Source organism: Rana temporaria, chromosome 2 (assembly GCF_905171775.1).
Source record: "Rana temporaria chromosome 2, aRanTem1.1, whole genome shotgun sequence".
Lineage (NCBI taxonomy): Eukaryota > Metazoa > Chordata > Amphibia > Anura > Ranidae > Rana > Rana temporaria.
The window spans coordinates 279,151,938-279,164,352 of NC_053490.1; the positions used below are offsets into that span (position 1 = coordinate 279,151,938).

A 12,415-nucleotide genomic window follows, 5' to 3' on the forward strand; every position below is an offset into this window, starting at 1 on the left:
AAATTTTGGCGTATTATAAAGTACAAAAATTAAAAAGGGTTTTGTGGGCGGGGGATGGGCGGGGGATGGGCTTCTGTGGTTCAGTCTTTGACACGGCCCATCATGTCCATGATATTTTTGTAATTTTGGTTGATGACTAGCATCCTTTGTCGCATGTTCTCCATTTCCGTGCTACACTCTGAAATGACATTTCGCACATTCTGCTCCATGACTAGCATCCTTTCCTGCATAATGTCCATTTCCGTGCTGCACTCCATTAGTTGCTGTATAATGATAGAAGCACTTGCACGTGAAAAATGTGCTACTCCATCTTGATCCCCTAAAAAGAAACAAATTGGCATTCAAAATATGTAAATAATTTCCAGCCTATCTGCATATGTTTGGCCCTATTAATATAGGGGTGACACTGACCTGATGGCCTGATAATTTCCACATCCCCAATTTCTTCATCTTCTATCACTCCTCCTTCTTCCACCACCTCCCCATCATCTTCTATCACTCCTCCTTCTTCCACCACCTCCCCATCATCTTCGACTCCTCCTTCATCCATCAATCCACCTTCTTGCAATTTGCCAAATTGTTCTTCCGCCACTTGCCCTTCATCTGATATAAATTCTAAGTCCAAAATAACTTCTTCCTCCTCTCTTCCTTCCTCCTTTCTTCCTTCCTCTTCTCCTTCCACATCCTCTTCTCCTTCTACATCCTCTTCTCCTTCCACATCCTCTTCTCCTTCCACATCCTCTTCTCCTTCCACATCCTCTTCTCCTTCCACATCCTCCTCTCTTCCTTCCCCAGCCTCCTCCTGCTCAACATGTGGAGGTGTTTGATTTTCCGGGTGTCTGGCCCTCTCTGCCTCCTCCAATTGCTGGCGTCTTCTTTCCCCTATAAGAAATAATAAAAAACAAAAGGTATACTCATCAGCACACTGATATTGGATATCATAAATCGCACACATTGCATAGACGATACATTTATGATGATTTTTGGTTGTTTATTCTTTCAGCAATCCTCCATTTTTGGCGTAGTTCTAGGCCAAGCTCTGATCCTGCCCCTTTTTTGCAAAGAAGTGACACAAATGGATGTCCCCCCAAAACATTAATTCTCGTCGACCCTCCAAATAAATATACTTTGATTTTTGAGACACAGGTGCTTTGCATTTCAAGATGTTAAAACATCAGCTTTATTTGCATTTTGGAGAATGAATCTTGTTTGCCTGTCACATTCACTCAATTTAATTTCTGTGATTTTGCTATTCAACAATGTTGGAAAACCAAGTTTGGGGCCAGTCAGCCATGTCCAGGTGTGTTGTTCCTGGAGTAACGTCACATTTTTGCTAAACAATGTCATATTACGCGTGTTTACTATTTCACAAAATTTGTTTAAGGTTGTTATTTGACATAAACACAATACAGTATCTACACGTGTTCAAAAGTAAAAGCAGGCCAAGGAGGCAGATGTGACAAAATACATGTCAACACATTATTGCAGACATTCCCCCCCCCCTTAAATAATATGGACTTACTTTTACGCAGAATTTTGAGGATCTTCTTCATGTGATGTGGCTCCCTCAATTTTAAATCGGACCAACGCTTCCGTAGTTGCTCCTTTGACCTGGTGACACCAAACATTCTCCTCATTCTCCTTGCCACCTTGTCCATTATGTGTGACTTCCTACGGTTCGGTGTTTTGTAGGGCCCACATTCACCATCATAATCCTTCCTCCTCATGATGTAAACCAACTCCACCATTTCTTCGAACGCCATATTAGTGGCTTTATATCTTTTAGGCCTGGATCGGGACGGTCCAGCCTCTGTCCCTTCACTTGCGCCATGAGAGCTCCGTGCCCGCTCGTGTGACATCGCCATCTTTCCTTCCCACAGAGATTAGGGGCGTGGAAACGAGGAAATGTCCCGTCAGGGGCGGAGATGAGGGCGGGGATTATTGCATATGCGGAGTGTCGCGAATGCCAACAACGTATTGACGTAGGTTACGCGGAGAATATTCGCGCGATTCCAGAACCTACACAGTTAACGCCATATTTACTTTTTCAATTGATTAGGGGCATGGCAAAGGTGACGAGGGCGGCGTTTCATACATACGCGGAGTGGATAAAAGGCGCTTGACGTGATTACGTAGGTTACGTGTTAATTCAGCGAGCGGAAGAAACGAGGATTGTGAGAGAGGCAGGTAAGAAATTTAAACATGGGATCAGCAGCGGGCTCTAAAATGTAGAGCAATGGGATGGGGGTTTGGTCTGTTGGTTGCACAGTTTTATTAAGCTATTATGTCTCTTGGATACCAGAATGTGATTTTCATACCCAAATGCTTTTGTAGACATCACAAAATAGAGAGATCAAAAATGCTGTGACTCATTAGTAATTATGTAGGGTGTATTCAGATCAGGCCAAGTATTGTTCTGTGTTGGTTGGACAGAGGTCATTAGGAAGTTTCTTTCATGTAATCAATGCTGAGGGGCAGGATATCTACACATGCAATAGTGCCTTGATGAATGCTGTCATTTGTAAGAATTGTGTATGGTTGTAGATTTATATTATTTCCTGCAATGTAACCAAAGGGGCGGCATGTTAAAAAAAAATGTTAGCTAAAACCAACCAATGGGGCAGAGCTGGCCAGCATTTTCAAAACAAGAGACACTGTGTTTGTATTTCTATATAGGTACTACTTTTTTAACAACATATTCTATCAATGTAAATGCTGAGGCTTTTTTTAATTGTGTTTTTGGTTTCTTTTCATTTTTTCTATCTAGAATAAAAAAAATAAAAAAATAAATTCACAATGGATCTCCTGCAGAGCCAAGACATTATCCAGCATTTGCTGGATAAATTTCGGGAAATGCCCATCCTGTGGGATTCAAAGCAGGACCATTACCACAATAAGGACGTACGAGCGGCAGCACTTGAACAGCTAGCAGCATACATGAGGACATGGGTGCCAGAATGCAGTGCCAACATGGTGAAGGATAAACTTGCCAACCTCAGGGGCACATATAGGAGAGCGTACAAAGCTCACCAAAAGCAGCTAAGATCTGGAGCAGCAGCAAGACCACCAAAGGAACCCAAGCTGTGGTATTACAACCAGATGTCATTTTTGCGGGATCAACTGGAAGGCAGGCCATCAATGTCGAGTCTGAATCCCAACCTTTCCTCCACGCTACCTCCCAGCGGGACTTCCCCAGATCACCACAGCCCTGCAGAGTCGGATGAAGAGGGCCTGGCTGACAGAGAGGCAGATCTGCGCCTCTACGATGATGAGGTATAGTAGTTTCATAACTATTTATGTAATAATATTAATTATTGTTTGATTCTTGACTTGATATTGGTTAATAAAATACAAGCTGGGAAGTAAAAATCTAAAATCGTGGGCAAACAAATAGGTGTCAGGGATGACAACTGCAGGGGTCAGAGGGTGAGTCTGTTTTCAAGTTTAAATTCAAGGCAAAAAATAAGATTCAAGCATGAAAATGTGAGTGAGTATATTCCTAAATATATTACAACATGTCCCTTTTTTTTACACAGGAAGAAGAGACCAGCCAGGAGGTGGCAGATCCTCTCCTCACTGACAGCCAGGCCGAAGGGGTCAGTGGCAGCCAGGAGGAGGCCGGGCCCAGTGGCGTTCAGCAGCTCCCCAGGACAACCACCACCAGCCAGGCTCCTCCACTTTATATTAGGCCACCAGGCCGTAAGAAGAAATTGGGGGCAGTGGAGGAAGCCAGCCTGAAAATGATTCAGGAGGCGAGTGCCATCATGAGGGCCCCCCTCAACCCCACTGAGGCCTACAGTGCCTCCGTGGCACATGACCTGAATCAAGGCACGGAGGAGCAGAGGCAACTGGCAAAGGGCGTGATCAACCAGGCCCTTTGGTGGATGCAGAGGGAGCTGCTGACCCCAGACACTGGGCTATGTGACCCGGCCCGGCTTGCTGAACACCATTCTCATGCTGCCACATCATCCCCACCTGCAAGGGCCCAGGGAAGACCCGCTGGAAGGCAGCCTGGAAGGAAGGTTGCAAGGAAGAGGAGACGTTGATGCCCTGCCTTCCATTTGATCCCCCACAAATGGCATCTTGTTTGGACTACCACAGCTTGGGTTCCTTTGGTTATGTGCTGCTGCTTCAGATTTTATTTAGTGTGCTTCCTGAGGTTGGCTAGTTTATCCTTCACCATGTTTCAAATGCAAGTTTGCATGTATGTTGCTAGCTGTTCAAGTGCTGCCATTCTGATTTTGATCCTTTTTATAATTTGCTCAAATAAAAGCCTTTTTGTTGATTTGAAAAACGTGCCTATTGTTTGTAATACTGTGGGTATTATTTTAGGCATCAAACATTACAAACAAATAAAATGTTTAATCTAAAATATTCACTAACTCATGTGGGGGGGGGGGGGGTCATTTGGTGTGCCAACATGGTAGACAATTTAAACAACCTTCAAAAAAATCCTGTTAAATATACAAACAAAAGCTAAATCAAAACTATTTCCTATTAAAATATTCTAAATGGTGACATAACTATAAACACCTAAAGAAAGTGGGAAAGATAACCATTAAACATTAAAAGCAAAAAATTTGAAATGTGGAGGACCACTAAAAATATGATACGTCGGGCCAATAAAAGTTTGCAAAAATCTTACTACATCACAGCTAACAAATGTCACTTTTCAGTATGGAACAACTCAGTTGAAATAACATGAGCTAAATAACTGATTAGTTCTAGCAATAGAAGAATGAATAAAACGACGGCATCAAGCATTGGTTATTGTGTGTTTTGCTTCAGTGTTCTATTGCTAGAATTAATCTTTCTATTGACGAATGTGCCATATCCCAAACAAACGTGAGTTTTACCTGAACGAGCGCTCCCGTGGCCTCATTTAGTCTGAGCATGCGCGGGGTTTTTGTACGTTGGTTTTGTGTACTCACCACCAAACATGTACGTTCGGACAGGATTTGAGCGGACGGTTTTAAAACAAGTTTGGAAATAAATGTCTGCTGAAAAACGGCCCGGCGGGCAAATGTACGGTGAAATTCTGTACGCTCGTAACTACACACGACCAAACATGTATGCTGAAACTGGTCCGCGGGCCAGTTTCAGCAAACATGTTTGGTCGTGAGTATGGGGCCTTAGGCTCCATTCACACCTAGGCAGACAAATTCGCGGCGTTTTGTCGCCGCAAATCACGGTACAAATAGCGGCGTTTTGTACCGCCGGTATTGTCCACCTAGATGTGCCCCAGATTGACCCCCTCTATGGAGATGGTTCCCATCTCCTAGCCGAAAGCCGCCTGAAAAAAAGGTCCGGGACCGTTTTTCAGGCGGCAGGCGTCCGGCGTTCGGCGTGGAGATGTGAACCATCTCCATAGAGGGACATGTGTTTTCATCCCTCTGGCGGCAGCGGCGTAGCACTACAGGCGTTAAAACGCCTAGATGTGAATGGGGGCTTAATGGAGCAGAGTAGGAACAAAATAAAGACAAATACTGTATATGCTGCTGGGGAGGGCTAAATTAAGTATACCCTTTCATGAGCAAAGCACATGTTCAGTTCAAAATGAACACAAGAAGCAGTACATGTCAGTGACCTGTCCACAGTGCTGATAGCAGGATAGACAGGTATAAAAAAAATATTTTTTCTAAGGCTGTGGAAATTAAAGATTAATTCCTCGATGAATTGTTAATTTTTTTGATCAATCAACATTCTTTTGATTGGTACTAGTGGTGCAACGGATCGTAAATGATCCGTGATCCGAACAGGTCACCATATGCAGATCGGCACACCACGTGATCCGCGGAGCTCTGCTGCTGCCTCGGCCATAGGAAAGGCCACGGCTTCGGCCTAGCTCCCGGAGCGGCAGCCATCTTGGTCCACCCGGCAGCGGCCTAGGTGAGCCTCACCTGCTCGTGTTCGGTCGGCTTCTCTGGTATGACTAAGCAAGCACTAATCTTCCTATACAGTGGGGGAGATGTGGACCATATTACAGTGGGGAGATGTATGTGGATTACAGTGGGGAAATGTCTGTGGATATTACAGTGGGGGTGATTGTGGATATTACAGTGGGGGAGATGTCTGTGGATATTACAGTGGGGGAGATTGTGGATATTACAGTGGGGGTGATTGTGGATATTACAGTGGGGGAGATGTCTGTGGATATTACAGTGGAGGAGATTGTGGATATTACAGTGGGGGAGATGTCTGTGGATATTACAGTGGGGGAGATGTCTGTGGATATTACAGTGGGGAGGTGTCTGTGGATATTACAGTGGGGAGATGTCTGTGGATATTACAGTGGAGGAGATTGTGGATATTACAGTGGGGGTGATTGTGGATATTACAGTGGGGGAGATGTCTGTGGATATTACAGTGGGGGAGATTGTGGATATTACAGTAGGGGTGATTGTGGATATTACAGTGGGGGAGATGTCTGGGGATATTACAGTGGGGAGATGTCTGTGGATATTATAGTAGGGGTGATTGTGGATATTACAGTGGGGAGATGTTTGTGGATATTACAGTGGGGAGATGTCTGTGGATAATACAGTGGGGAGATGTCTGTGGATATTACAGTGGGGGAGATGTCTGTGGATATTACAGTGGGGAGATGTCTGTGGATATTACAGTAGGGTGATTGTGGATATTACAGTGGGGGGAGATGTCTGTGGATATTACAGTGGGGGGGGGGAGATGTCTGTGGATATTACAGTGGGGGTGATTGTGAATATTACAGTGGGGGAGATGTCTGTGGATATTACAGTGGGGGAGATGTCTGTGGATATTACAGTGGGGAGATGTCTGTGGATATTACAGTGGGGGAGATGTCTGTGGATATTACAGTGGGGCAGATGTCTGTGGATATTACAGTGGGGGATATGTCTGTGGATTTTACAGTGGGAAGATGTCTGTGGATATTACAGTGGGGGGAAGATGTCTGTGGATATTACAGTGGGGGAGATGGCTGTGGATATTACAGTGGGGAGATGGCTGTGGATATTACAGTTGGGGCTATATATGATGGTGATCTGAAAAATGTATGTGCGTTATAATTAATCGAAATTAGTCGATTAAAAAAAAACAAAAATTTTAATCAGCAACAGCCTTACTTTTTTTTCCATTACACTCACTATATTAAGTATTATACAAAATGTTCTTGCACACAGTTATGTATGAAGGCAACACATTCTATTTTTAATATATTTTTAAATCCTAAAATAATTTTTCTTACCATACAAACATTATGTGCCAAGTTGGACTATCCAGGCTAAATATACTCTAAAATAATCCCATTAAAACCTACTCAGCCTCAGTTACCGATGCCCCATACACACGATGAGAGCTTTTTGTCGGGAATCCCGACCATGTGCATGCTCTATCTGACTTTTTCCTACAGGAAAACTGCCAGAAAAAAAAAGAGAGCAGGATCTCCTTTTTCCCCCCAGGAAAAAAATTCTAGTGGGAAAACCGTTCGTCTTTATGCTTTTCCGATGGGAAAAAAATCACACATGCTCAGAAACAATTCGACGCATGCTCGGAAGCATTTTGTCGGCTCATCATAGTCTTTTACATCCCGCGTTCTTGGCAGTCAAAAGTTCACTAGACTTTGTGTGACCGTGTGTATGCAAGGCAGGCTTGAAAGGAATTCCGTTGGGAAAACCATCGTTTTTTTTTCAACGGGAAAACAGGTGGTGTGTACGGGGCATGAGTGTGATTGTGTGCATTAGAATCACATTATGGAGCTTGATGGTGCCTGCTGGATGATGGCACATCAGGTACACTTGTGTTTCAACTTTTTGTGCTAGCGAGGTGAAAAGCCAGGTAGCGATAAAATCTGCAATCCAATATTTGTCTGTCAAAATGTCATCAAATATGACATTTTTTAGAGTTCAACAACCTTGATTTTGAAACAGCCAAAAAAAAGAGTTGTTAATACAGCTTGCTACCATAAATGCATTTCTTGGTTAGAGCATCCCTTGCTTCCCAAGGCCACCTAGTGTAATAACTGAAATAAGTAGGATAAAAAAATAAGCACTGATTGCACAGATGGTTCCTCTTTATTAGCTAATGAGATGTAGAAGTTTTTGATGTATTTCCTTTAATCTTAGAGTCATAGGGTATACTGTTTATTTCATGGGTCTTGGTTATATGTGCTACCAACCTGACACATGGTGTGTGGACACACAAACATGGAGTATAAACAGAAATCATTCATTCTAATGGAATTCAGACTTAACAAACTGGTAATCCCAAAGGTAAACCAATCTTTCACCGTAGCGTCAAGTTGAGAGAACTTTCTAACGTTGACAATCATTTACGACAGCTGTCGAAAAATGAAAATGTGTTTCCTTTGAAAATGTTGCTTTAATAGACTAAAATAACCCTTTAGGGGAACAACAATTGGTTTAAACATCAATCAGTATAAAATGTAAATAAGACTTTTTTTTTGTACAATTTCAAGTTTTAAAATTACTGTTACAATTTGCTAAAAAAATGTTTTAATCCATCATTTCACAGCAGAAAATATTTATCCCCTTTTGAATAAGAAATGTTCTTTTTTTTTTTTCTAACGTGAGAACCATCAGGATGAATTAGAAGATCATTTGTTAATTGAACTCTATTTCTGTTTCTGCAGGGTGACAGAGGGCCTCCAGGAATTGGTCCTGCGGTGAGTACCAATTAAGGGTCTAATCCTTTAGTACATAGAAAGGAAACCCATTCATTAAATCATGTCTGTTCATAAACATTGTCATACCTGGGAATTATTTTATTTTTCATGTTTAATTATTTGCTTAATTGGTAGTCTAGCTAAAATACAAAATCATTTTCAGATCTTGTATTAATAGGAAACTATAATAGATTTGAGTCAAATAAAAATAAACATGTTTGCATTGGTAGACTTTTTAATTGATGTGTATTTATATATGTGTGTGTGTTTTTTCCACAAATAAACGTCATTGATAAAAATATTTTGTAGTCCTGACCAAGATAAATAAAAACTAAAATGTGTAAAAACCAGTGACGGTGCCGCCCCCCCTAATCCCTGCACCCTGCCCCTAATCTACATGCAGGGAGCCGGACGCATGGATTCCAATGTGGTTTATTTTTAAAACATTTTTTGAAGCACATGATTAGAGCCTGAGGCTTCAAAAAAGGTGGGCTCAGGGCGCAGAGCACTGTGCCTGGAGCCCACCCAGTTGTGTGACATTAGCAAATTAATATTCGCTAATGTTTTCCTGATTCTCCTCCCAGCCAATCAGGAAGCAGTTCCTGAGACCCAATTGGCCAGGGAGTCTTAGGACGGGTTTCGGGACCCGCCTCCTGTTCAGCTGGGAGGAGAAGCAACTACTGTAATGGGAGGGAAGAGACAGAGCGGGCAAGCACCTACACCTTTTTAGTGCTGCTGTAATTTTGGATATGACAGCCTGTTTTCTGGATTCTGGAGTGGCAGCGGAATGTCTTGTTTGCCAACCCCCCAAAAATATACAGCACCACCTGCCACTGGTAAAAACACTATAGGGTTGATTTACTAAAACTGTAGAGTGCAAAATCTGGCGCAGCTCTGCATAGAAACCAATCAGCTTCCAGTTTTTTTTTGTCAAAGCTTAATTGAACAAGCTGAAGTTAGACACTGATTGGCTACCATGCAAAGCTGCACCAGATTTTGCACTCTACAGTTTTAGTAAATCAACCCCTATACTGTATATTTTCTTTAAGGCTGTAGTTGGATCATATTTCAAACAATGGCAGAAGCGCAAAGTTTTCCTTTAAAATATTAGTATAGTTTTACAGTTATGTTTTGAATATTCAGGTAATATAGTTACCATTTAGCAAATTAACTACTACAGTAGCAGACATTATGGGACCGATAGGAGTCAAGTGAGGATCCCAAAGCAGATACAACCCTGGTTCACACTGGGCTGCGGGAGTGTAGCTGTGCAAGTTCAGCTGAACTCGCACGGCTTCACTCCCGCTGGCAGCCCCAATTTCGGCTGCGATTTAAGAGACATCTGTGCAGGTTTCTGCACAGATGTCAATGTAAATTGCGGCCCGAAATCTCAAAAAGTAGTACAGGAAGGCGTCGCACCGATTAGGATGGTGTCATTGCTGACAATTGCCGGCAAATGCCGAAATCGCATCTCAAATCAAAGCAAATCGTACCCAGTGTGAACCTGGGCAAACTGACAGTACAGAATATACTAGTCACGGACGGTTGGCAACACCAATACCAACACATGTCCATGTCTTCATAACTTCTCCTTTTTAACTGTTTGAGAAGAAAGAATAGTGCCAAGGGGTCCGATAGCTCACAAATATCATATTAACAAATTGTACCTGATTGGTTAAATGGGTCTAATATTTGTATAACTGTACAAATCCAATAGAGTATTACTTTTGTATGGGTTATGTATTTTTTTTTTTTCTTGAAGGGTCATGTTTTCTGTCTATCTTTTTGATGCGTTGGATATCTTTAAAGTGGTATTAAACCCCAAAACAAATGTAACATATTGCAGCTTGCCAAGTTTTAATGGATTGCAATGAGCTATATTCATCTGTATTAGTTATTTCATGTAGTCTGTTTTTCCCCTTTACTTTCACCGGATGATCTGGCCAGTAACGCACTTCCTGTTTTATGGTGGCTTCACTCTATGGAGGAGCAACAAAACCACTTATGGACAGCAGCATTATCAGTCTGGAGAGAGGGCAGAGTTAGGCCTCGTACACACGACCGAGTTTCTCGGCAAAAAACAGCAAGAAACTTGCTGGGATTTTTTTTTTTTGCAGAGGAAACCGGTCGTATGTACATTTTTCGACGAGGAAACTGTCGAGGAACTCGACGAGCCAAAAAGAGAGCATGTTCTCTTTTTCCTCAACGGGAATTGAGAAAATTGGCTCGACGAGTTCCTCGACAGCCTAACAAGGAACTCGACGAGCAAAACGATGCGTTTTGCCCGTCGAGTTCCTCGGTCGTGTGTACGAGGCCTAAGAAATACTAGCTGATTTTATTGGACTTTATTGGCAACATTTTTCCCCTTTTGGGATAACATTTTTACACAAATGAATAAAAGCTAATCATTTTATGCACCCCTGTTAGTGTTAAATGGTTTGCCTTAACACTATAACTGCACTTTTGCTGGACAGCTTGGTCTGTAAGGAAGTAAAAAAAATAACATACTCACTGGCCAGATCACCAGGTGTTAATAAAGGAAAGAAAGCCCAAAATGAAAAATAATTCAGCCACCATATCGAAGGATTGGTAAGTTGCAATATAACACATTTTTTGGCCTTAAAGTGGAGGTCCAGCTTAAAAAATAAAAGAATTGAAAGTCAGCAGCTACAAACACTGTAGCTGCTGACTTTTAATATGGACACTTACCTGTCCAGGGTGCCCGCGATGTCGGCAGCCGATACCCGAGCAATCGATTGGGTCTTGGCTGCCCCGCCACCATCCTCGGTGAGGGAATCAGGAAGTGAAGCATTGCGGCTTCACTGTCCGATTCCCTACTGCGCATGCGCGAGCCACATGGCGCTATGTGAATGGGCGGATTTCTCCTGGGACACACAGAAGACACCGCTACCCATTTCCCAGGAGGCAGCGCGAGGAGGAGAAGAAAGAAGACCACGTGGACAAGGAAGTGGCAAATTAGGAGATCTGCCTACTAACAGCCACTTCCGGTATGTATAATATCTTTTTATGTCTTTTTTTTTTAAGGGTGGACCTCCGCTTTAATACCACTTTAATATTACCTTATAAAGTATTCATACTTTTTTTTATGTTCCTGCTCTTAAGTTAATAAATATTTTGATACTTTGCAATACATTTCATTTTGTGGTTTTGCAACTTTTTTATATGCCATATAGACCATACGCTTATGTAAAAAAAAATCAGCCTCAATTTCTGCCCATGCAGTAAATACTACAATGGCACATTTTTGTGTTATAAATATCAGACATTGAGATCTATTAAATAGTACATTGCTTGTTTTAATATCATGCTGCATTTTTTATCCTTTTTTATCCTTGTCTTATTCTTTCAGGGCGCAAAAGGAGAACCAGGACCTCCTGGACCTGATGGTCCTAACGGTGAATCTGGAATTGATGTGAGTAGATAAAGCTAGGTGATCTCCAAAGCATTACTAATTATAGAGTTCCCTTTCTCAGTGCAGTATTTATGAATATGTGCTATACAAGGGTAGTGCACTGTTATACAGAAACATTTTAATAAGAGAAAAAAAGAACATACCTTGTCACTTGTTAATTATATGTAGAGCTGTAGACCCTAAGGCCCCTTTCGCACAGGGCAGATTCGTCCGAGCAGAATCTGCCTGCTCAGCGGGGGATCTCTCCACTGATTCCCGCTGAGCAGGCACATAACAAGTCCTGTCCCCACCACTATGCAGAGCAGACAAGGACAAAGCCC

The 12,415-nt window shown here is 42.3% G+C and overlaps 1 protein-coding gene across 1 annotated transcript in view; it reads left to right on the plus strand.

Moving 5' to 3' along the window:
* The window catches only part of COL9A2 (collagen type IX alpha 2 chain), a 92,832-nt gene that overhangs the window by 19,969 nt on the left and 60,448 nt on the right, over nucleotides 1-12,415 (plus strand). The window contains exons 3-4 of the mRNA XM_040337100.1: nucleotides 8,630-8,662; nucleotides 12,033-12,095. Coding sequence (XP_040193034.1) covers nucleotides 8,630-8,662; nucleotides 12,033-12,095 — 96 coding nt within the window. The remainder of the gene's footprint in view (nucleotides 1-8,629; nucleotides 8,663-12,032; nucleotides 12,096-12,415) is intronic.